Source organism: Desmodus rotundus, chromosome 1 (genome assembly GCF_022682495.2).
Source record: "Desmodus rotundus isolate HL8 chromosome 1, HLdesRot8A.1, whole genome shotgun sequence".
In the NCBI taxonomy this organism is placed as follows: Eukaryota; Metazoa; Chordata; class Mammalia; order Chiroptera; family Phyllostomidae; genus Desmodus; species Desmodus rotundus.
Window position 1 is genome coordinate 187,204,500 of NC_071387.1, and position 24,557 is coordinate 187,229,056.

Sequence of the window (24,557 nt, forward strand, 5' to 3'; positions counted from 1 at the left end):
CTTGTATGAGTCACAGCGCTGTCCTGCAAGAGAAGATGCTTCATCACTGGGTACTTGTCGGTTTTGGAGTTTTGGAATGAATTAACGACGAGTACCGAGGTACCACTGTATTTCTAATTAACTTCTTGTGGGTTGGAGAAGAATCCACTCTCAGAGCAGACATTTACTGAGCACCTTTTACATGCTCGTCCATCTCTCACTAAGCACTGAGTGTGCATACTAATAGTGGTGAATGAGCGAAGATGCCTGCCTCCCTAGGCTTCCGTTCTTGTGGGGGGGGGGCAGACAGACACAAAGAGTGGGTAAGTTATATAGTTGACTGGAAGGTGAGAGGTGCCTTACAGAAATAATGCGGAGAGGAAGAGCAGAGAGGATGTGGTTCTTCTAAGGCTTGAAAATAAAACTGTCCGTTTGGTGCTCTTTTGTTTTTTGACTCGCATGCACTTGGATAGGCAGATAGTCCCTCAGGAGCTGTTGGGCTTGATTGCGGACTTGGAGAGGTCCAGAGACTGTAAAACTCTCCTGCACGGATATCCTGTGACGTGGGTAGGTGCAGGAAATGGATTTCCTGCCCTTTTCTTTTTATTGTTCACACTAAGGTGCTGAGTTTCCTGTCCATAAAATGGGACTGACATCTGTCCCACCTGCCTTACCAGGAGGCTGCGGGTTGACATCAGACACATGTTAGTATATCTTAGTAGTTGATGCTTTTATAAGGTACAGCATTGTTGTACTCACTTATTAGTTCAGGAATGAGAACTTTGAAGTTGTAACATTTCTGCTTCATAACCCAAACAGTATTTTCCACTGGGTGCCTTTGGTAATATTTGCAAACAAGTTAAATCTTGGTGCCTGTAATCTAAACAGCCTTCCGTGGCATTGCTTTTAAGCTCCTTGAGGCTCAGACACCATGAACGTCTGCACTAATACTACATTTCATTAATTCTCATATGTTTATTGTTAACCTCACAGGGAGGGGTCAGCAGATGGGTGGTTTGGGCACCTGCCTGTCTCCGACTGTGGCACACCACGGATTGGAAGGTGCACCCCAGCGCAGGGAATATCGCAAGTGAAAACAGAATTGTAAATTAGTTAAACAGAGACTATGTAACTTTTATTTAACTATGTAAAAGCATAAGTGATTTTTGATGAAATTTTAAAACTACCCTAGAGAGTTTTCTGAAGCTCCATTCTGGGAAAAAGAAAGAGACAGATTGAATTTTTCCCCCTCTATTTTGAAATTCAAGTTTAGGTTTTTTTGAGGACATGAATGGGAACCTGTTTTGGGGGTGAGCTTGCAGGTAAGTCTCAGGGGGCTCCACGCCAGTGCCGCCGGGTTGGGAGAAACCTAGTGGAAAGGTGAAGCAGTCTAGCGGAAGCAGCAGTACTTCCGCCCACGCTTGCGTTTCGTTCTCACCCCCGAGTGACCAGGACGGGCTTGTGCAGTACACGCACCTGTTGACTCCCCACGTGACCCTCTTGGATGGGCAGATTTTGGATTTTGCTCTTCACTCCGTGGTAAACCCTGTCTTGCTTGCGTTAGTGGAAAGATACAATGATCCCAGAGAGAGGAGAGCTGAGCATAGGTCCTTGGCATTTCATCTCCCTCCTGAGTCAAGCATTATATTGCGTTTAAAAAATGCAGAAAGGTAGTTCAGGAAAATGTTAGATATGATTCTCTTTACCAAGAAGGGGTGAGTGTTTTAATCTAAATGCCATACTCTACTTTAAAAAAGTCAAGTTTCTATAATATGTGTTGAGCTGTAATGTTTTTGATAAAGATTATTGATTCCTTTTTGAAAAGAATGAAAGATAGGGGAATAAAAATATTAAAATTGTTTCCTGCCTTATATTGGAGACAAGAGGTATTCCAGGAAACTAGAGATACTACCCTGAAAACACTATGTGATATTTTAGACGATTACTTGGTAATGACATTCTACTGGTTGTAACAGTACTGCCTCTCACTTTTAATAGTACTTTTCATTCATAGAAAAGGACGAGGAGCCCATCGGTTGGTTGTCCTCATGATGTTTTTACTACCTTAGCAAGAACTAAAACCATTAGTTTGAAACATTGCGGAAGGTCTTGTCAGGGCAAAGGACCCGACAGTGACCACGCGGACAGCGTCCTTTTGTCTTTACCGAAGCTCTTTGACCTTCAGGCTCCTAGTTATGCAGCTGGAAGGGTAAAACCTCTTAACAGCGTCGTCGTTGTGATCTAGTCAGAAGGGTGTCAGCCGCGGATACCGGGCACAGATGTGCTGTTGTGGCTCTGATTTAGTGCTATTCCCATTTAATACCAGACTTACTGGATTTGTAGGTAATTCAGCTCTTTTCTAGACTGTGTAACTGAACAGTACACGTGGATCATTTTAAATGTTCAGAGTTTATTCCTGTTTAGAGAGAGTGTTAATTGTCCCAGGAAATTGTAAACGCGCATATCGTAAAATGTACTTTTAAAATAACATTCTGCTGAATACCTTCTTGGCCTTTTTAAAAGGAAAAAACCTGGTTTTCTGTTGTTGTTATTTGCTTGCTTTTTAATTTTACCTATGCAGATGAGGTAAGTAATTAAAATGAGAAAATAATTAAGAGTTGTATATTGTGACTTGAGTTTTGAGACATTAGTGCTACACTTCTGAAGAGAGATGACCAGAGTTATAAAATTAAATGAAGGATCCACTAGAGAAGGGTCAGTTTTTATTCTGCGTTTTCTTTCTTGAAAACCCTGATGGGAATAATAAAATACATGTGACAATTTCACGAAAAATGGTCCGTGGTACCAGCAGACTTCATTAGAATTTTGTCTTTGTTAATATTTCTGATCATCTATCAAAGGCCAGTCATCTGAGGTTTGCACTTAGTATGTGATGTAACTTTTCTAAAGTCCTTGACTGATTTAGTTCTGCTTTATAATTCTTGCCTGCAAAGCTCCCTCCACCCCGCAACCCGGTGCCTTTTTTTTTTTGGTAGGTGTGAGTTTATATGACAGCTTGTTGGCCGCTGGGGTTGGGCCCTGTCCTTGAGAGAGGAAGCTGCCCCAGACCCAGATTATATAAAGTTGTCATCAGCATGAAGTTTGAAGAACATTTCTGTCTTTTTGCCTCTCAAGACTTAAAACCCAGTTTGGGTGGTGGCAAAGAGAGAGCGTAGAATGTGGGGTGGGGGCAGGGCGAGGGGGGAAAATGCGGAGGAGAGTGAGAGAGTGGCAGGTTGGGGGGAGGTGGTTGGTTGGTTAAGGTGAGTGTGCACATGTGTGTGAAAACTTTTCTCTCTCCAAAAGTAAAACCGGAGAAAGGAGGAAACGCTTCGGGAGAAAAGGACAGGGCCTTCGGTGGTATCTTCCGGAGGGTGTGCAGAACTCACCCTTCTTCTACAGAGGCCCGGGAGGGGGCAGCTAGCCTGGCCATGTCCCACTGGAACAGGGACTGTGGCCTTCTGCACAGTCCTTGCTGGCCATGTGGCTGACAGAGGTGCAGCTCCGTGTGACTGGAAGGGTGATCCTGTCGGACTTAGTGGCATGTTAGTGTGCGGTCTTCTCTTGTTTTGTCTAAGTGTACTCCAAACGTTTGTTTTCCAGGCGGCAGAGATAAACGTGGGGGTCCCATTTTAACCTTTCCAGCCCGCAGCAATCATGACAGAATACGACAGGAGGATCTCAGGAGACTCATTTCCTACCTGGCCTGTATCCCTAGGTAAGTTCTGGGTGGGTTGGGGCTTCTCACTGTTCTCACTGTTTTCACTCTTGTGGCACCGTGCTCTCTGGAAAACAGCTAAACCCCAGCCTCCATTCCAGGCAGACAAAGTAGTACAAAATCAAAGTCATGGTCTGTTCTTCATTTCCACTTTGTGACTGTTCTGTCATGCTTGCAGCACTTCCGGGGGGCGGGATGAGAAGGCACGTGTTTTGAGTGAAGAGCTGCGTGTGAGGTGGTGGGTTGGGATGCCCACACATGGGGTATTGGGACGGGTGCCTGGGCAGAAGGGAAGGAGAGTGCGGTTGGTGAGTCTAGTACCAGCCAGGTGCCCTGGGAGCCAGAGAGTGCTGTTTGTGACACTACGCTTCTGTTTCCTCCTGAGCTGTGGTCCTTACAGGTATCCCATTGGTTTGTAGCATGAAGTTTGTGGGGCATTAAAAATCCTTCCCATCTAATATGACAGAACATCAAGTTTGGAAATTCCATCCAATCTGAGAGACCTTTGGTGATAGTCAGGGATATAGGGGGTCTGGTTGCGAAAGAATATCAAGAATAGGCAAAACTTTTTCTGAAGAGCCCTGAAGTGAGGAACGATGAACAGGAATTGGCCCGAGTGTGTATACTTGAGGAATTTAGAGTATTTGTTTCTGCCCTAATTGAGATTTTACTTACAGTGCTGCTAACTGACAACTAGGGAAAGAAATTCCCCCCTACGTTAATATCCCCATTTCATTCTTCAGATTACTTTTTGGGAAATAGAATACTGCTGTGATATCATCCAAGGATACAGCCACACCTGAAACAAGAGATTATTGTGTGCTGAGCTTTGGAGAGATGCTTCCCTCTGAAGAAAAGGAAATCTTTATTCCAGAAAGGCATATGCTAAAGGATGGGATTTCCTAAGCAACCAAATTAGGACACATTAAAAAAAAAAAAACAAAAAAGAAAACAGTCGTAGTAGGGGCTAGAGTTACAGTAACTTTAAGGAACATGTTACACAAGAGAGTATTTAATAAAAGATGATCAATAGCAACATCATAGGTTCTGAAGGTCGAGGTGAATGTACTAGATCCTCCCCAGCACAGGGTTTGTGGCACCAACCAGGGAGGACAGCTGTGCCCGTTTGTAACGCATCCTTGCTGTGGCTGACGCAGCAGACTGTCTGGGTTTTCTGTGTGGGAGTCCTTCATGGGAGAACTTCCGCCTGGCATCACCAGTGACAGAGGGATAGCGCCCCACTTACACATGTGGAAAACGTTTTCCCTTTCTTCTTCCTCTGGGGTTTTCTTGGACTGCTGAACTGTCGAAATCAAAGAGTTGGGAAGAATTTTAGAAGTTACGAATGACTCACCATCACTTCTGAATAACAGTATAGTTGAGAGCTGTCAGTTACTGAGTTCTTAGGTGCCGGGTACTGTGCTAATGATGGAAAAAGAGGTAGAGCAATACAAGGGACAACGTCAAAAAAGTTCTTACCTAGCAAAATGATAGCTGCTGTACAGTAGAACGGAAAGCAAGCTGAATTTGGTATCATCCAGGTGATTTAAATTACATAGTTGAGTCGCTGTATGTAACTTTGGCAACTTGCTTTCTAGTTTCGAAATCTGTTTTGATTGTAAACGTAAAAAGTTACTTTTCATTTCATTCACGTTAAGTTGTGGTGGTTTGGGGCTTTTCACTGTTTTCACTATTCTAATATGTGGCACCATGCTGTCTAGAGAAGAGCTAAAACCCAGCCTGAATTCTAAGCAGACAAAGTAGTGTAAATATTATCAAAAAATGGATTCAGGTATGTTTCGGATCACCTGGATGACCCACTTAAAAAAAAACACACAAAACTTTGTCATTGGGAAATTGTGAGCATACACAAAGTAGACAGTAGTGTAGCAAACATCATACACCTGCCATCTAGCTTCAACAGTCACAAAGTTTTGTCAGTCTTGTCTTTCTCTAGTTTTCCCTCTGGAATATTTTGTAACAAATCCCAAACATTCCATTATTCTTTTGCTCATAAACAATTAAGTGCATAGGGTGACCCTCCAACTACCAAACACAGTCACTTCCTTTCATTGCCTAGATTTGTTTTTATATTTACAGTTCCAAGTATCAAGAAATGCCATTTGCTCGTCCTTGGTTAATGAGCAGAGACAGGTGGGAATAACGTGTAAGTGATGCATGTGCTAAGCGATATTGTAGGAAAATTTCACAGCGGTCCCAATGGACAGAAGTGGCAACCGAATGCATTCTCTCTCCGTCCACCCGCCAGTGGTGCCACACTGACCCCAAAAGAAGTAGTGAGCACTGCTTTGTTTTAGCCAGACAACAGGGTCGATAAAAGTCTTCAGCAAATTAATGGTGTGTGAATGTTTTTGGACTTGTGGGTTCGCTTGGACTCTCTGAGTGGTGTCAACAGCCCTAAGGGTCTGTGAGATTTCTTCCCCTGCCCGTCACTCCCCAAATTTTTTGTGATGTGAGGGTAGCCTCTGGCTGTCCCTCAGCCCTTCCATATTCTGGAAGGTGGAGAAGTGTGCCATCCTGGAAAGCATGGGTAGAGTCACACTGACTGTGACCTGGCACGAGCTACTTAATTACTTTTATCTGTTTTCTGATCTACAAACTGTGATGCTAATTGGCACTTCTTTGGATCATTGTGAGTATTGAGTAAGACGATTTATGAGCACACCCAGCGCAGTGCCTCAGGTACTGTAGCTGCCTCAGCATTAGCATAATAATTTCCATCTTTCACATTCGCTCTCCTCCCTTCCTTCAGCTACTTTCCTTTGACGTGTGCTAGAGCCAGGTCACCTTGTTTTCCTTCTCTGTGGCCTCCAGACTGTGCCTTGTACAATGTGGCCCTCGGAGTCCCACATAATGTGATCTGAGAGCAGTGAGTGGTTGAGGTTTATTACTTGGGTCTCCTTCCATTCCCCTCCCCCTCCTTTCAAAAAAGGAGTAATAATGTGATGTTCATAGATTTCACGTGCAAGGAAACTTTCTATTAAATATGTGCAGGAGAATCACGTCACAGCAGAACTTCCTGAGGTGTAATGGGGATTCCTGCTCAACGACGAAAACAACAGCGGCCTTGGTACTCCTGTAGGTGTTTATTGTTCTTATTATGTTCTAGAACATTAAAATGATTTATAGTAGCTAAGTGGACAAACCGCTCTGACTCTCTTTGGTCAATAATGAAGCAATAGGGAGATTTTTCATGGATTCGTTTATGAACTTTCATATAAGAAGGGACTTTCTAGGAAGTAAAGAAAGTAGAGTTTCTCTTTTTTAGAGACCTGTGTTGAGAAGGGACCTCAGTTTTATCTAAATTTTCTGTGTCCTATAGATGAAATGAGGCTCTTTGACAAAACTGCCAACCAAACTGCTTCATAAGTCACGCTTTCCAATGTGCTTGTTTGTGTTTACGGTGGAGGAATAGCTGTAGCCCAGCTCCTGTGGCCAGCTGCGCATGTTCCTTAGCTGCTCGTGAGCAGAACTGGGTTTGGGAAGGGTTCCTAGTAATGACTGGCTTGGACTTGGTAAAGACAGGTGGATCGAAAGGGTGTGTCCTCCCAGCCCAGTGCATTTGCAGTTTTCATTTCTTGGGAAGTCACCGGGTGCTAATGGTTTGATTGCAGAGGAAGGTGAATAAATAATCCTTCTGTAAACTGTGGAGCTCAGGGTACCTTTTAGTTGTGTCCTTCTCCGGCTTGTTCCTGTTGTTAGGACTGGAGTTATTCCGGATTCTTTTTAAGCCCCTTTCAAGTGGAGGGGCTTTGTGGTTTTATGTACAGACTGTGCCGGCTACGTGAGGAGGAAGACGGGCTGCCAGCGAATGTGTCTCCATGTGGTGAAGACTGATGTTTCAAGTGCAGTCGGCTGAAGAGCAACTAGCAAAACAATAAAACACACTTACTCATGGTGTCCCGCCGTTGGTGGCAGCAGAGTCTGGAAGCCGGGGTGGAGTACAAGGCCTCCTCCCGCTCGGGCTAGCCTTGCCCCCACCTCGGAGCCCTGACATTTCTACTGAAGGGAATCTTGCAGCCGTGCAAACACCATTAGACCCCAAGGAGGTCCAGAATCCTGAATCTCAGTGACGTGGGAGATTTTCAGACATTTCTGGAAGCCCTGTTTGCCTCTAGGATTTGTGAAGGAGGCCTTTGGTGTTGGCTGGCTTGTGGCCCAGGCAGGACCTACATGAGACCCTGCGGGCAGATAGCATGAGGAGTGTGTGAGCCAAGTGCTAACTACTTTCAAGTCCCTCGTCGTGTAGGAGTAGGTGACTGACGTTAATCAGCTCATTCCTACAGTTGTCCACGTGTGACTGATGAGCCAGGCTGCTGGGTCCACCCATTTCTCTATGTGGCTTCCAATACCAGGTTCCTCAGGTTGTGAGCCGCCATCCACTCAGTCTCTGTCCCCACAGACTTTTCCACAATATTTCTGTGACAGCTTCTTACACTGATGTAGCTGTCTTAGGAACTTTTGCAACTGTGAAACCTGCGCTGTCAGTGACTCTGACGGTGTGAATCAGGATGGGGAGAAGTGTATGTGTGAGAGGGTGTGTGTGCACATATGTGTGGGGAAAAGGGAGGGAGAGGGAAGGGCCGTGAACTCATGCAAGAGAGCATGAAATTGGTTTTAATTTTGACTTAAATTTTTTTTGGCTTTTTCACATCACTTAATGATAGCAATTAGTTTTCTGAGTTTTTAATTTAGACTAATTTCTCAGATGATTACACGAGGCAGACAAAATGTCAACACCTTTCTCACAGTCTCGCTACATTTATGTTGGGTGAAAACCTGAAACTCCCCTTGGGTGCTCACGAGGCCTCAGGTATATCTCCGAAGCGCTTGCAGGCAGCCGTCACCTGGTCACGCCTGCGCCAGCATCAGCAGCCTCTGCGCACCGTGTGCCCACCACGCAGCAGTGAGGATGAGGCCTCGTAAGTGTAAGGCCGTGTAACCCTGAAGTTACAACCAAGTGAGGCTGAAGCTTTCACCTGTGTTTCAGGACTGCTTGATGCCTGTTGTTTATTCTTTATTACAGAAGCGCACTATATGTATTTACCATGTAGTTAGGGGTTGAGATTTAATAGAATTAGTAATTTGTATTGCTTCATCAAGGTCACTCTGAAAAACCCTGGCTTTTCGGTTCATTTGCTCACACGGCAGGAGCGTGGAGAGGAAGGATGCGATGACTATTTGCACTGCTGTTATCCCGCTGCCACCTTTAGGACATCATTGCACCCGGGTGAAAAGGCAAATAATCGCAGTGTTACTATGAAAATAGGCTGACCCCACAGCTCTGCCAGGAGGGCGCCAAGGACCCCCAGTGACCGGCGGGCCACACTGGAGAACCTCTGAGATAGCCCAGGGTCCTGGGACAAGTTAAAAGGAACAAAAAGGGACATTGGAAAGTTCCTGCCTTTGCCGCCAGCACATTGGTGGGGGTGGTTTTAGCCCCTGTGGCTGGAGAGTCCTGGGTGACTGCCGTTCACAGGGCTGTGCCTCCCCACCTGGGTGCTGGGCACGCTGTCGGGGGTCTGGCCCCATTTAGTGCTCACCAAGGACCTTTGCTGTAGTAGTTGCTAGGCAGGGTGTGTGATCAGTTTACACACGAGTTGTTTTTATCCTAAAGAGGAGATGGGCTGCAAAACCATACATACAAAATGAAGTTTTGAATGTTTTCAGCGTTGAACCCTATTTCAAGTCATCGTTGTTCTTGGGTGCACGAATAGCCATGGCTATTCTTTCATGACAAGGGAGGGTGAGAAAGAGTTTGGTTCCACAGGTAAGATTTGAACTCTTTCTGAACTGACGTCCGATATCCCTCCGCACCCCTCCCTGCCCTCCACAGTGCTGACCTGCAGCCAGGCTGTGGAGCCAGGGGTGGGGGGGCACCCCTTCCCTTCCGTTCCCCACCTGACAGTGACCCACAGACATCAGGAGGAGACAAACAGAGTCACCCTCGCCCAGCGGGACTCCGCCCAGAAAATGGGGCAAGAGCTGTGTGGCTGGAACATGTGTTTTCTTTTTCTCCAGTGAAGAAGTCTGCAAGCGCGGCTTCACGGTGATTGTGGACATGCGTGGGTCCAAGTGGGATTCCATTAAGCCTCTGCTGAAGATCCTGCAAGAGTCCTTCCCCTGCTGCATTCACGTTGCACTGATAATCAAGCCAGACAACTTTTGGCAGAAACAGAGGACTAATTTTGGCAGTTCTAAATTTGAATTTGAGGTAACTTCCATGTGTGGCCAGACCAACTACAACCATACGTGTGGTTTATTGAAAAATGACTTTTTCCTCGTCATTTAGGCTGATAATGTTTTTTTTTTTAAAAAAAACCATATATTAAATGGGAACTGCATATCTTATGTACATATGTAAAATTAGCGTTTGCATGAAATAACAAAATTAGGTTCATTTATCGTGTTATCCAAGTGGATCATTTTACCCAAGGTGGGTTTCGTTTCGGTTCTTGGTTTTGGGTGGTAGGTAAGGTCGCTGCCTTGTAGACAGTGTATAAAACAAACTTCAGCCTGTTAACTTACTTTGCTTTCCACTATAACCTCTCCTTAAGCTACCAAGGTTCTGGCAAGGCTGCGATGCAGTTAGTTTAATGAGAAGATTATGTGGGAAAAAGTATTCTGGCCAGCTTGAAACTGGATTCATGCTGTGTTCTGTAACACAATTTGGATATTTTCTCATTTTTATAATAATAGATTGCTTTTGCTTCTTCTAGCAACTTCCCCAAACGTTAGGGTTCATTGAATATATTCACGTATTTTGAGGTAAACAGTGTGGGGGTGCAAAAAATAACTTTTCTTTCACCATTCTAAGTTTTCTGGCTGGTCTAATAACCAAATTAACATGAGACAGACTAACAGAAAACGTTCAAAATTTACTTCGGATATACATGCAGGAGTGCTGCAAGGATCTGAGACCTCAGGACACATTGGGCAGCTGAGATTTATGTGCCATTTTGGACAAAGGAGAAAGGAGGAATTTGAAAGGGAAAGCAGGAAGTTCACAGATAGATGATAAAGAGCAAAGTCATAGTAAACAAATTCTTGCTGGGCCACCCAGAAACAATGGGATACAGAGAGAAGTCCCAACAAACAGGCTTTGCTAGATTTCCCCGTCTCTTAATTCTAGTTTATATCATGATGCCAAGGTGATGTTCTCTTCCTTGTTTTTTCCCTCTCTGTATTCCTTGAGGCAGATAAACGGTCAAAGATTCTTTCTGAGTCTATTGTTTCTTAATAACCAGCTTAAAAATCAGCATCCCAAAAGACATACTTTCACTGGCAAGCTGTTGGTCCCCTTCAAAAGCACTAATAGTATTAACTCTCCCACCCACTATTAATCCTTAAGCCTTATGTTACATGTTACACTTTTCAAAGTGTTTTCACACGTGTGTTACCTGCATTTTTAAAATTCTTTCCATGGTACTGATTTTCAATCTGGAATCTGAATTTAATTTTGACTTGAATCTACATTCAAGAGATTTAGGTGAAACATGGAACCAGTAAGCCTTTATCTTCATATACAATTAGAAATGATTTGGGGGGGTGATTTATTAGGTCTTACAATTTTCTTGATGCAGAATTTAAGTTGTGTTGTATTTAATTATACATGTTTTAAGCAGAAATAATGGTTTGGCAAAATAATGCATGCAAGTTTTTGTTAGTTTCAATTTGCTCTCTCCCAAGGGCCTTTAAGGTTATCTTTGCTGGCTTTTCTTTTGAACTTGTTTGTCCCCATGGACTTTATTAAAAGTCCAGGCAAATGAGAAAGGAATGAACTTACAGTCAATTTTCTGTAAGAAGCAGCCTCACTCTCTAGCTCTGCTGCCCGTAGTGGTTCTTAATGCCAAACAGCACAGAGATGCAGCTGTGGGTTTCTCTAAGGCTGGAGGGGACAGGTGGGGCTATTCTCTCTTTTGTCTTTTGGTTCTAGGCCACAAACCTTCCTTTACCTTTGTCTTTGCATTTAGTCACCCAGACCCCCCATGCTTCCCTTGAGGCATAATTCCTATATTAATCCTGCAGCGCACCTGACAGGTAGGGTGAGTTTAACATTTCCTCTTCGGGTTGTAATTGACCAAAGCTTTGTCACGTAGTGCAGATTACATACAACACTTGTACTGCTCAGAATCGTGGTGGGTCATTGCAGTGAATGAACTGTTCTGTCTTCACCGTTGTGAAAAGAGCTTCTGCCAGCTTTCTTGCTGACCCTTGTATATTTTCTATATTAAGAAAAGGTCATTCATATCCTGTCTTCTGTTACTTGATGGGGGTGGGGTTTAGGAAACAACAACGGTGAGAGTGGTCTGGTCACAGCAGCGTGGACCAGTCACCTAATCAGCAGTCCGCAAATAAGTACTGTATTTTTCGGACTATAAGACGTACCCCCCCAAGTTTGGGAGGAAAATGGGGGTGCGTCTTACAGTCTGAATGTAGCTCACCTGCCTTGGGGTGGGGGCGGCGGTGGAGTAGGGGTTTTTCTTCCTATTTTTTCCTCCTCTAAAATCTAGGTGTGTGTTATGGTCCAAAAAATACGGTATCCTTCATGGGAGTGGTGCGCTCCAAAGGGTCTTTGAAGCCCACCAACAAGATGTTAGCTTGACTGCAAATAGTAAGAAGCCTCGGCAGAGTTCTCTGTTGGGAATGAGATGGCACAGTGGCATGGATGAGGAAGGCTACGCTGACAAAAGTGAAATTTCTGAGTCGCCTGCCCTGCACTTGGCAATTTAACACGTTTCATGGTCAATGTGCCTAAGATAGTGGGTTAATTCCCCATTCTTGGAAAGAAATCAAATTTCTTTAGCACGCATGAAATACATATGATTCTAAGTATATATGTGTTCTAATCGTTTTATTTTCACTGACTACTATAATGCTTCTTTTATTTACATTTAATTTTTTATGGGGCCAGAACAAGGTACATTATGTTTTATATAAATAGGTTACTTGCTTTAAGTTTGAAAATCTGTGACTAAGCGTTGCTAATTGCATATGATAAGACTGTATAGAGTTGGTTCATCTTCTCATACATATTTTTTTTTCCCCTTAAGACAAATATGGTCTCTTTAGAAGGCCTTACCAAAGTAGTTGATCCTTCTCAGTTAACTGCCGAGTTTGATGGCTGCTTGGAATACAACCATGAAGAATGGATTGAAATCAGAGTTGCTTTTGAAGATTACATTAGCAATGCAACCCATATGCTCTCTCGGCTGGAGGAACTTCAGGACATCCTAGCCAAAAAGGAGTTGCCTCAGGATTTAGACGGGGCTCGGAATATGATTGAGGAACATTCCCAGCTGAAGAAGAAGGTGATTAAGGCCCCCATTGAGGACTTGGATTTAGAGGGACAGAAGCTGCTCCAGAGGATTCAGAGCAGTGACAGCTTTCCCAAAAAGAACTCAGGGTCAGGCAATGCGGACCTGCAGAGCCTCTTACCCAAGGTGTCCGCCATGTTGGACAGGCTGCACTCGACGCGGCAGCATCTGCACCAGATGTGGCATGTGAGGAAACTGAAGCTGGACCAGTGTTTTCAGCTGAGGCTGTTTGAACAGGATGCCGAGAAGGTAAAGGAGAAGGGAGAGGGATGCTAACATGAGACGTGGAGGGAAGCTTCCTGGGTCATTAGGTCTCAGCAGCCAAGGCCAGTGTGGTGAAGAGAGAGGGCTGGGGCAGGGTAAGGTGCTGTCATGGCATTGGTTAGAAATGGCAAGTGTCAGGTCAGAGATCGCCCTGAATCTGCATGTCAGTGCTATTTCTTGTGCAGTGCTATTTTAGAAACTTTGAGTTATTGGTTACTGATAGCTTGCTTTAGAATTCCTGTAAGAGAGATGAGAATGATACCTTCAGCTAAAAGGGTGAAAATTTTATAGGATTGTATTATTGAAAGCAATAATTACGTATATGCATCTTTTGCTAATAACTGTCCTTCCACATATGAAAAGCTAGTGACAGAACACCATTCAGATCTTTGTTTTTAAAATAAAAGTGTGAATAATGCATTAAAAATAATAGCTCCTGGGAAATACAGGCAATAATTGCTTATGGTCTCATGTTTTATGTTTGCGCTCCAGACAAACCAACCAGTCAATGAGAATTCTTGTCCGTTACTGGGTAGCTCACTCGTAGCCGTTTGAAAACAGTGCACTTATTTATGGGAAAGTGTTGCAAGCCATGAATGTGGGTGAATTGATCCCTCTTCATTTGAGCTCACTGAAATTTTTTTCATGGATGGGGAATGTTCTTAAAGTAAAAAAACTACATTAGAAATCTTTGATGTAAAAGGATCTTTCAAAAGGTAACCATCCAGTACTGTTATTTGGTAAGCTTTTAACACATCTGTCAGTGTACTTATGTTTTAAGTACTGCCTTGTCAGAGACACTAGAAAATCTTCACTTCCTAGAAAAGCAGCGGACCATCTCTGGTATTCTGGTTCAGGTCATAGCTGCAGTGCTGTGCTAATTGATAGGCTGCTTCCCCCCACAAATGTTTCCTTGTGAACAATGTAATTGCCATCCTCTTCCAGGTGGTATCTCCACTGAACCTTAAGAGAGATGTCTTTGTTCAAGTCTTCCCAATCCGTTTTTATTTTCACAGTGAATTTGTATTGTTTGCAGTTTCCCAGGTTTCTTTTATATTTCTTACATTAAAGACCGCGATCTTCCGGTCTTTGTAATTGCTTTCTGTAATCTGAGGGCATAGGGAAACCCACCGGGAGACCATAAGCCCCACTTTTACCTAATAGGTCTTTAATGGAAGAGCGTGTGGCCTGTTAAGCGGTTCAGTGTAGCCGGGGAGCTGGGTTGAGAGTCAAAAGATTCGAGTTCTTAATGAGCCTGGGGGATATGAAGACCTTTGCTCCTTAATTCTTCATCTGCAAAGGAACCCACTATATAAGATTTTCTTATAGATCCTGCAAGTTCAGGACTGCGCTGACTTCTGAGAAGTCAAGAATCTCCTGGGCCCAAATGTCTGAGAGGTTATCGGAGGAAGGCTGTTGCCTTTTCTTCTGTGTTTGGCCCTGGTCCTGGGTTTGCATCAGTCATTTCTCCTTCTGGAGTGGTTCCAGGTTGTCTTTTTTGTTCTGATAGATGTTTGACTGGATCACACACAACAAGGGCCTATTTCTGAACAGCTACACTGAGATTGGGACCAGCCATCCTCATGCAATGGAGCTGCAGACACAGCACAACCACTTTGCTATGAACTGTATGGTAAGATTCTGTCTGAACCAACATGTGCCACAGGGGAAAGTGTTTGAGCAAACGGGGGGCATTTACACAGAGCACATGCAGCTGGGAGGCCATGTGGGGCCATCAGAGTTACTGACTGGGTGGTGGCAGCTGACCTCCAAGTGTAGGGGGATCTCAGTGTCAGCAGGGTCTAAGTAGCTGCTTTTCAGTTTTCAGCAAACAAAAATGAAAATGAGCAAGCAGACAGACCAGTGGAACTTGAACCAATTACGTGGATGCCAGTTCCTGTGCTCTACCTCTCAGGGGCCTGCAGGGGCCTGGAAAAGGTTCTCGGACGGAGGCCTAGTGCGTCCCCCGAACAGACCCTGTCGCTGTGCTGGCTGTTCTTGAAGATGAAGAAATTAGCCAGGCTGCTTCTAACCTCAGAGGCATACCCCAGTTCTCCTAAGACATGAGATTTCCTCCCAAGTTGAACCGAAGGTCTGGGTCCGGGTGTCGGCCCTGCCCGGAACCCCCTGACCCTCTCGGAGTTTGATGCACTGGACAGCCGTGGCCTGGTGGGACCAGATGAGGGCTTGCTGCAGGGCTGCCTCACAGAAACCCGAATTCTGAATTCTGAATAGCACTTTTGTTGGTTTTTGCAGTTAATATAACTAAAATTGATATGGTGTTCCGCAGGATATATATATATAGTTGCTTCTATAGACAAGTAAGCTTCTAGAAATTTCCTCTTCAAGGACAAGGAATTTGGGGTTGGACTTTGACTAGCCTTGTGAGAATTAATCACTCTTAGGCCTCGTAACATTTGTTTCAGAGCATTGAAGCAGTACATAGATGGGGTCTTGGTTTAAATTAATTAAGATGCCATTTAATTAAAGTTTGGTCAGCTGTGCTTCAAATTACGTAGTTTCAAAGGTAAGACTTAGCAATAAAATTTTTATAACAGACATCATCAAAGCATTTGATATCTGTCCTAGAGTTTAAGGAAGAAAATTTCTGGTGTAAATCATCAAACCTGGGCATAGGTAAGGAGAGCCAAAATGTTTGCCTTTCGGACAGCTTCTTAGATGAATTTCTCCCTTAAAATTCCTGCCAGTTTTTCAAAATATTCTGAAACTTCAACTAGTGTTGAAAAGCACATTCAGTCCACTCTATCGTGTACTTTAAAAACTAAAAATATTTAAATACATTTTGGCATTATTAGTGACAGATTTAGGTATCAACAGAACAGGAAGCATGAGGTAGGAGACGGGAGGGTGGGTTGTGAATACAAAGGTTTTTAATTCTGACTCTCCTACCTAGCGTGTGACCTTGGGCCAGCTGCTGAACTCGGAGCCTTGGCTTCCTGAGCTGTAAAGTGGGGATAATGTCCGCCTTCCATGTTGTTAACATTATTTTGTTTTCTCCGCATATGTAAAATGCTAAGCGAAGGGCTGGACACATAATAAATATTTGATAAATGGTTACCACTGTCAGTGATCTCATCGATTTAATTAAAAATACTTTTAAAACAAGAAACTTTGAAAAGTATGGGCCTTTCCTCTTTTTTGGCTTAAGTATACGTTCTCATTTCCTATAATACACTTCTATTACGTTTCTAAGCGAAGTGTTAAGGAAAAGCATGTGGGAGCCCTGTGCCATGCTGGGTGACGACTGGGGAGAGCCTTCCAGGCCTGCCCTACTCCTTGCTCTCAGCAGCTCCATAGATCCTTAGCCTTGGCATTTGTTTGTGAGGAACAAGGGCCTCTTAACCTCAGCCCTTTCTTTTATTATCCACAGCATTTTAAATGTGTCTGAAAAAAGGAGAATACTATTGATAAATATCGTTATGCCAAGTTGACAATATTTAAAGAAAGCATATTAAGGGATACCAGCAAGTATGCTCACTCTGCTATCACAGACACTTTGAAAGGAGTGCTGGTAAGAATGGAGGTACAGGTGCCTCCGATGCAGGGAAGTGTGGGCACAGGCCGCTGTGTGCCAGGCATAATGGAGACATGGCGAAGGTGGCATGCGCAGGCCAGCACCCTGCAGTCTGTGAGTACAGTCTGTTGGAGGACATAAACGTGATGTAGGAAACTGCACTGGGCTCGAGGGGCAATGAGTACCCTCCGTGGGTCCCACAGTACAGCCATCGGAATGGACAGCTCTTGTCTGGATTCCAACAGAGAGCTCTGCTTAAACTGTTCCTAACAGAGCTTTCCGGTTGATTTTCTTCTTTAAGGATGTAGAGAAAGCAAATGTTAGTGAACGTAGTTACGTCATTAGAGTATGCATATGAGAAAGGGAGGCACTGCTTTTGGCTTAAAGGACACTCGTGAGAGCATTAATGCCACACAAGCCAGTGGGACCAGTTCCCCACTGATCGTGGCCTTCAGTGGCTGTCACAGCCTCACGGAGTGTACTCTCTCCCTGCCACTCTTGACCCCCGGCCATCTGTTAGCTGATCTAGCCTGCTGATGCAGCCCAGCAAGTATCTCAGTGGCTGGCATCTGTGGCTCTCTGATCCCAGATCTAGGTGACTCTACCTAGTTCAGGTTTGGGTCAGAAATGGAGGAAAAGTTGAGTGAGAGAAGGTACGGGGAAAGAATGGACAAATGAATCCCCCAAGATGCTTACTTGGGTCGGCTGCCGACCAGGTAACAACCATGCAGCTCTTGCCGAGGTCTGGGTGCCAGGCAGTGGGAGACTGGCCCAAAGGACCAGTGTAGGAAGGGAAGATGAGAGGAAAATTGTAGAGGAGTTTGGACAGGGAAGGTGATGAGATGCAGGGGCAAGACTGGGAGGAGCCAAAGCTGTGTCTGTGACTTTGGGGGACCCATGGAGAGCAGCAACATTCTGATGCGCCACAAAGAAATCATAAGTATGTGAAAAACAACGGCCTGGGCTTTGTTGAAGGTGTGTATCCTCCCCCTCCCCAAGCCTTGGTTATAGTAGCACCCTCAAAGAATATCGAAGGTGGAAAGGGAAATACCATGACAAGAACTTGTTTTGCAAAACATTCAGGGTTTTTTTGTTTTAAGCTTTGCTCCCTTATTTTTGCAGTAAACTGGTGGACCTGAAGATAGGAATTTCGACAGAGTAAAAAAAAGCTCGATTTAACATTTGAACACAGCATTCTTCTGTGCCCCAGTTCACTTTCCTTGGAGAAAGTGGATCCATTTACAGAATATTTTCAGCTGGCACCGAAAAGATGATTTGGGATTATGTAGAAAGGAGAGCTTGTTTTCACACCAATGGCCTTGGATTGCTAAGTACATATTTAGTGGTTTAGAAGCTGAAATGTTGGGTCCCTGCAGTTCTGGGTGACTGCTAGTTGGTAGGCTTGCCATCTGGACCCTTTTCAGGATCAGGAGCCAAGGAGTGAGTAATAGTATGTTTGCGCACACAAATATACTTGTGCATTTGACTGCTCTGGACCTAACAATATGACTTCCGGCTAGCCGGTTTGTAAATCTGCAGTCTTAAAAACAGAAATGGGAAGTAATACTTAGAGTTTATAGAAACCCACATACCAAATATGTGTACTATCACATAGCGGGTGATTCTGCCATTTAAAATACGATGAGGGAATAGGCCATATTTCAGAAAGTGCTATTCATGTGTTTTAAAAGAAGCAAGCCTGTTGTTCGCCCTCCCCTCAGGAGCCCTCTTTCTCTGCCCCTTTCTCAGAACGTGTACGTCAACATAAACCGGATCATGTCGGTGGCCAATCGCTTGGTGGAGTCCGGCCACTACGCCTCGCAGCAGATTAAGCAGATCGCGAATCAGCTGGAGCAGGAGTGGAAGGCCTTTGCCGCTGCGCTGGATGAGCGCAGCACCTTGCTGGACATGTCCTCTGTTTTCCACCAGAAGGCAGAAAAGGTCAGTGCCCATCATGAGACGGTGCCTCCTCCAATCCCTCCATCTCTGTGGCCAGATCCTTGGAGGCCTTTCGTGTGGCAATTAATAACCTGAGCTCTGAATCAGTCAGCTGTGAGTGAAAACCCCAGCTGTCTCACTGCTTGCTCTGTAACCTTATGCAAGTGATTTAACCTCCCTGTTCCTTAGTTTTCTCATTGTAAGGTAGGAGTGAAAGTCTCAACGTGAGAGGAGTGTTTTATGATGTAAATGAGATAATTCATATTAGGTGCCCTGCACAGTACGTTGTATACAGTGAGTACTAATCAGTGGTAGCTGCTGTTTTTTATCCCTCTTCTCCCTCTCTTCCTCCTCTTCCGCCCCATCTTCTTTGTTATTATCACTACAGGATTCTAGTTAGGATGCTTTAAGGAAAACAACAGAATGCCTGACCATCAGGTTTAAATATCAGGGCTTTGTTTTCCTCTTGAAATAAGAAGTGAAAAAGGGTAGGGAGTTCTAGCTTGATGACGATGCCAGGGCTGGGGTCCACTCTTCTTGGTCAGCTCGACCTTCCCCCATGGTCACAGGACATATGCCATAGCTCTTGCCACCAGCCCTTCAACTGTGGTGTCCAGCGAATTCAGAGCTGGCACCGAGTGTCTTCATCCCTCACTTTTGTCAGGGAAACATTGTTGTCAGAGGGTCCCACCACCCCAGCCCCTTCCCATAGTCCAGCAGTGGGGTGCACCTGCACTCTGGTGCAAGGGAGGGTAGAATGGGCAGTTCCAGATTTTTAGGCCCCACAGCAGCAGGCAGGCTCACCCAGCAAGGGCTGGTCAAGAGAGTGGCTGAGGGGCAGGCAGCTTTCGGTGTCTTCTACAATTACTAAATGACTCGTGTGGTTCTGACACACTGGTTTCGCTAGCTGGTGCGCTGGTCAGAAGAGCTGATTTCAGCGGTACTGTGTGATGTGTGCCTGGAACACTCCTCACACCTCCACCACAGTCCCTTTCTCCAACAAACGGGCTTAAGTACACACGCTCTGAAAGCAGCAAAAGGAAAGTGATGTGCTCGTGACAGACGTCAGTGTGGAAGCTGTGCTGGATGACAAAATTCTTTTTTAGGATGTTGACAAAGAGCACAGGAACTTTTAGCCACTGGAAAGACGTATGGGAAAGAAGCAAATGGTTGCTTTACTTTAAAGGAAAAATACTGATTCAGGTACTCTGCAGAAAACTATATTCATGGGGATTTGCACTGGTGTTTCTAAGAAGGAAATATTATCTCTTTAATCTAGAAACCGTCTCTGTTGAGGAGTGGAGTCAGTAAGGGTATGACAGAGGCCCCAGCTTGCCTGCGCTTTGGGCAAGGCAGCTAGCATGTTGCACAAGACACTAATTAGTAGTGATCTCAACTCTAGAAACCTTTAAAGTGTGAAGCAAGAGAGGAAACTGAGTGGAATATGAAGAGAAAAAACCTTAATTGCCTCATATAAAAGCTACACTGTGAAAAGGGACTTTCAAGTTTCAGTCATAAGATTTTTCTGCTTACTAACCATGTGCATTTAACTAGTTTTATGATGAAGGATAAATAAAAGCCCCACACAAGCCAGCTCTTTTAAAGTAATAGGAACCCCCTTTGAGATAAAGTAGCACCGTCCACAGGACTGTGTGACCTGCTCTGGTCCCTGTCATTGTGCAGTGTAGTGGTGCGTGGCTCGCCAGGCATCCCTGTGAGTGGGCAGCTGAGCTGTGTGCTGCCTGCCTGCGTGTCAGCTGGCATGGTAACCAGCACGGGGCACCGCCGCCCCCTGGAACTGCAGTGGGGGTGTAAACTGGTAGTGGGTCCTCAGAAAGCTGTGTCAAGATGATGTGAATAAATTTGAAGCGCCACCAGCCACTGGGGTGAAAGGCAGGAAGTCTGAAGCGTAATGAATGACACATAGGGAAAATCTCTTCCATAAACAAGGCAGGATTCAGCAATGTAAATGAACCCAGAGATGAATGGCTGCTCAGACCCGCCTGAAAATAATCGAGAAATGTGAGTGCTGTGGGGCACTTTCCCTGCCATGTTTTATTATTGAAAATTTCATACTTGCAGCAAAGTTGAGGAAGTCTGGGCTGTTGTTATTTGGATAAAATGCGTGGGTGAAAGTTACGGATTTGAAGGAAACTAAGCTAGATGACTATATTACTGAAGAGAATATCTTCATATCCTGTGTAAATAATACCAGTGCTTGAGGCCTCTGTGCAGGTCAAATGTCCAGAGAAGAAGCCATATCTGAGCTTAGGGATAGAGTGGCCTGGTGAAGGAGGGGCCTGGCATCTTCGATGGGCCTTGACCGAGGCAGTGAGGCCTGCCCAGGCAGCTGAGATGTGCCCACGGCACATTAGGATGTTTTCAGAAAGTGTTTCCTTACCCTCAAGTAAAAATGTGTTGTGTATCTTCCCCTTCACTGAATAAAAGAAAAAGTAAGATCCTTGAAATTCTGATGTGTGGAAGACGATCACATTTACTAATATAGTTTTTCCTCTACCCAAGAAAGCAGTCACAGGGCTAGGTCAACCTTGTTCTTTCTTTGTTTTAAAGATTTTATGTATTATGCTTTAGAGAGAGGGGAAGGGAGTGAGAAGGAGAAGAAGAGAAACATCAATGTGTGATAGAGATATCAATCAGTTGCCTCGCATGCCCCCCAACCAGGCACTGAACCTGGAATCTAGACACGTGCCCTGACCGGGAATCAAACTGGCAACTTTTCGGTTTGCAGGATGCACCCAACCCGCTGAGCTGCAGCAGTCAGGGCTGTTCCTTCTTTTTAAATGCTTCACCTTCCAGTTATGCTTAAGCTGTTTCCATAACCTTTGTAGGGAAAGGGCCAGACATTTGGACATCATAAGTCAGGTGTCCACCATAGTCACTTCTTTGCACACCATCTAGAATTCTCGTTAAGAGTTCAAATCTTATGAAGGGGACATAGGACTGAACTGCGTGACCCAGTGGTTCATGGTCTAACAAAAGGCAGAAATCTTCCTATCGGAACTGCAGCCCTGTCGAGGGACATGTGTGCGCTGAGCCCCCAGCCTGGCTCCTCTGTCTCTGGATGTTCTGGTGTTGTCATTTGCTGCGGTTTCATAAACATGAACCTTGAGGTTAAAACTGGATGAGAATGATGTCATGTAGCTGTTTGCTCTCTGAAGATGTCTGGGCCATTCGTTCTCTCTCAAGGCCTCATCTCCAGTGGAGGTCATGGGAGTCAGAATATCAGTGTGTCGCTATGGAGACATGACCTCTGTGCGAGCAGTTTTACCAGTAGACAGCGTAGGGTGCCCCAGCCTTCACTGTTTTGGTCGTGTGGTATGGCCACTGGACAGTCCCTTTGTATTAAGAAGTTCTCGTAGCAAATGTCACTAGAACTACATTTTTATAACATAAAGAACTGAAGTGACCGGCCCGGGCCGGGTGGCTCAGCTGGTTGGAGTGTCAGCCCATACACTAAAAGGCTGTGGGGTCAGCCCCTTGTTGGGCCCATACGGAGGCAGTCGATTGATGTTTCTCTCTCACATCAATGGTTCTCTGTCTAAAACCAACAAACGTATCCTCAGGTGAGGATTAAAAAATAAAAAAGAAATAAAGAGAATTAATTTTACTACTCCTGAAAGTCTTTCATTTTTACTATTAAAAAACATGATTTTGGCTCAAGCTACACTGCCCTGTATGGGAGCCAGTCACCAGATGCAGCTATAGAAGTTCCTTCAAGTTCAATAAAGTATACTATTAAAATAATTTAAAAGTAGAACTACGTGAAAGCTCACTTCCTTAGTCACAGTATCCGTATTTCCGATGCTCGGGGGCCTGCGGCCGCTTGCCAGGAAGCAGAGTGCACTCCCATCGCTGCAGGGAGCTCTGTTTGTGCTGAGGGAAGTTTACCTTCAGAGTGAACGTAAATCCAGTTTCCTTCCTTCATCTGTGGCTTGAAGGGCCTCTAATTTGATAAAAGCCAAAAATAAAGTAACAATGGGTATTTGCGCAGTCCTTTAAAATTTACAGCTCTTTAACACAACATCTCATTTCTTCTTTAAATCAGACCAGTGAAGTAAATGGGGCCGCCGGCATTGTCCTTGTGTTCTGTCGGGGGAGTGATTTGCCCGTGGTCCCAAAGCTTGGACTTCCATTAGGTCTCTGAAAATCTTTTAGTTCCTGACTGTTTCAGAAGCAAACACTTATATTAATATTCTTATAAAGTTTCACTTTCCATAAAATTTTAGAACTGTCATATTTACAGTAACATTTACTGTCATATTTACATTTACTGTAAATATGCCAGTTATTGTCTGGCTAATTTTATCATAAGTCTGGGTTGAAATTCAGAGGAAAATAATACTGCTTCAGTATTCCCTGTTGAATTCCTAAGGCAAATAATACACATCCAATTGTTCCCATCTTAATGTTTTACTTTATTAAAAGCATAGGCCTAATTCTTGGCTTGTAGTAAAACAAAATTCTCGTGGAATTGAAAGGAATTGGAGTAAATAAATATATATTGTATATAATAAAAACGTATTCATGAAAAGTTAATTATTCAGGTGTAAGGTACTTAGAATGATCATTGGCCCATTTTGGTTCACATTGAACCTGTCGTCTCCAGCTAACCTGTTGCAGCCATCAGGGCTGGGCTCACAGCAGGAAAAGCTCCATCCTTCCTGTGACTTTCCTGGGCAGAGGTGGAAACCCATCTTCCCTTGAGGCACCAGGAGAAGGGAGTGTGCTGGTTAACACTCAGAGAGTAGATATGATAAGTTAAAACTAAGGGTAGTAGTTTCTAGAAAAAAGTATTTTCATTCAGAAAATGAGGAAATTGAGGAAATGAGGACATGAGGACATAAGAAAGAAAAGAACTCTAAAGTTTGACATCATATGTATTTAATATATGTATATAAAATTCAACCAGTTCAAATTTTTTCCAGAGAGGAGAAAATTTTTTTACGTTATTTTATTTTTCAAGTATATTTTATTGATTGTGCTATTACAGTTGTCCCATTTTTTTCCTCCCCTTTATTCCCCTCTGTCCTGCACCCCCCTTCCCACCAGCATTCCACCCCACCCCCCTTACTCCATGTCCATGGGTCATGCATATAAGTTTTTTGGCTTCTCCATTTCCTATACTATTCTTAACCTCCCCCTGTCTATTTTGTACCTACCAATTATGCTGCTTAGTCCCTGTACCTTCTCCCCCCAATATTCCCCCACCCCCTCCTCACTGATAACCGTCCATGTGATCTCTGTTTCTGTGGTTCTGTTCCTGTTCTAGTTGTTTGCTTAGTTTGCTTTTGTTTTTGTTTTAGGTGTGGTTGTTCATAACTGTGAGTTTGCTGTCATTTTTACTGTTCATATTTTTTATCTTCTTTTTCTTAGATAAATCCCTTTAACATTTCATATAGTAAGGGCTTGGTGATGATGAACTCCTTGAACTTGACCTTATCTGGGAAACACTTTATCTGCCCTTCCATTCTAAATGAAAGCTTTGCTGGATAGAGCAATCTTGGATGTAGGTCCTTGCGTTTGGTAACTTGGAATACTTCTTTCCAGCCCCTTCTTGCCTGCAAGGTTTCTTTTGAAAAATCAGCTGATAGTCTTATGGGAATGCCTTTGTAGGTAACTCTCTCCTTTTCTCTTGCTGCTTTTAAGATTCTCTCCTTATCTTTAATCTTAGCTAATGTAATTATGATGTGCCTTGGTGTGTGCTTCCTTGGATCCAACTTCTTTGGGACTCTCTGAGCTTCCTGGACTTCCTGGAAGTCTATTT

The 24,557-nt window shown here is 44.2% G+C and overlaps 1 protein-coding gene across 6 annotated transcripts in view; it reads left to right on the top strand.

Annotated features, from left to right (window-relative positions):
• Positions 1–24,557, top strand: part of TRIO (trio Rho guanine nucleotide exchange factor) — a 322,397-nt gene that overhangs the window by 115,297 nt on the left and 182,543 nt on the right. For all 6 annotated transcript variants that reach the window (XM_053913973.2, XM_053913947.2, XM_053913953.2 and 3 more), the window contains exons 3-7: positions 3,583–3,697; positions 9,740–9,932; positions 12,772–13,284; positions 14,810–14,932; positions 18,584–18,775. In XM_053913973.2, the coding sequence (XP_053769948.1) occupies positions 3,583–3,697; positions 9,740–9,932; positions 12,772–13,284; positions 14,810–14,932; positions 18,584–18,775 (1,136 nt within the window). The remainder of the gene's footprint in view (positions 1–3,582; positions 3,698–9,739; positions 9,933–12,771; positions 13,285–14,809; positions 14,933–18,583; positions 18,776–24,557) is intronic.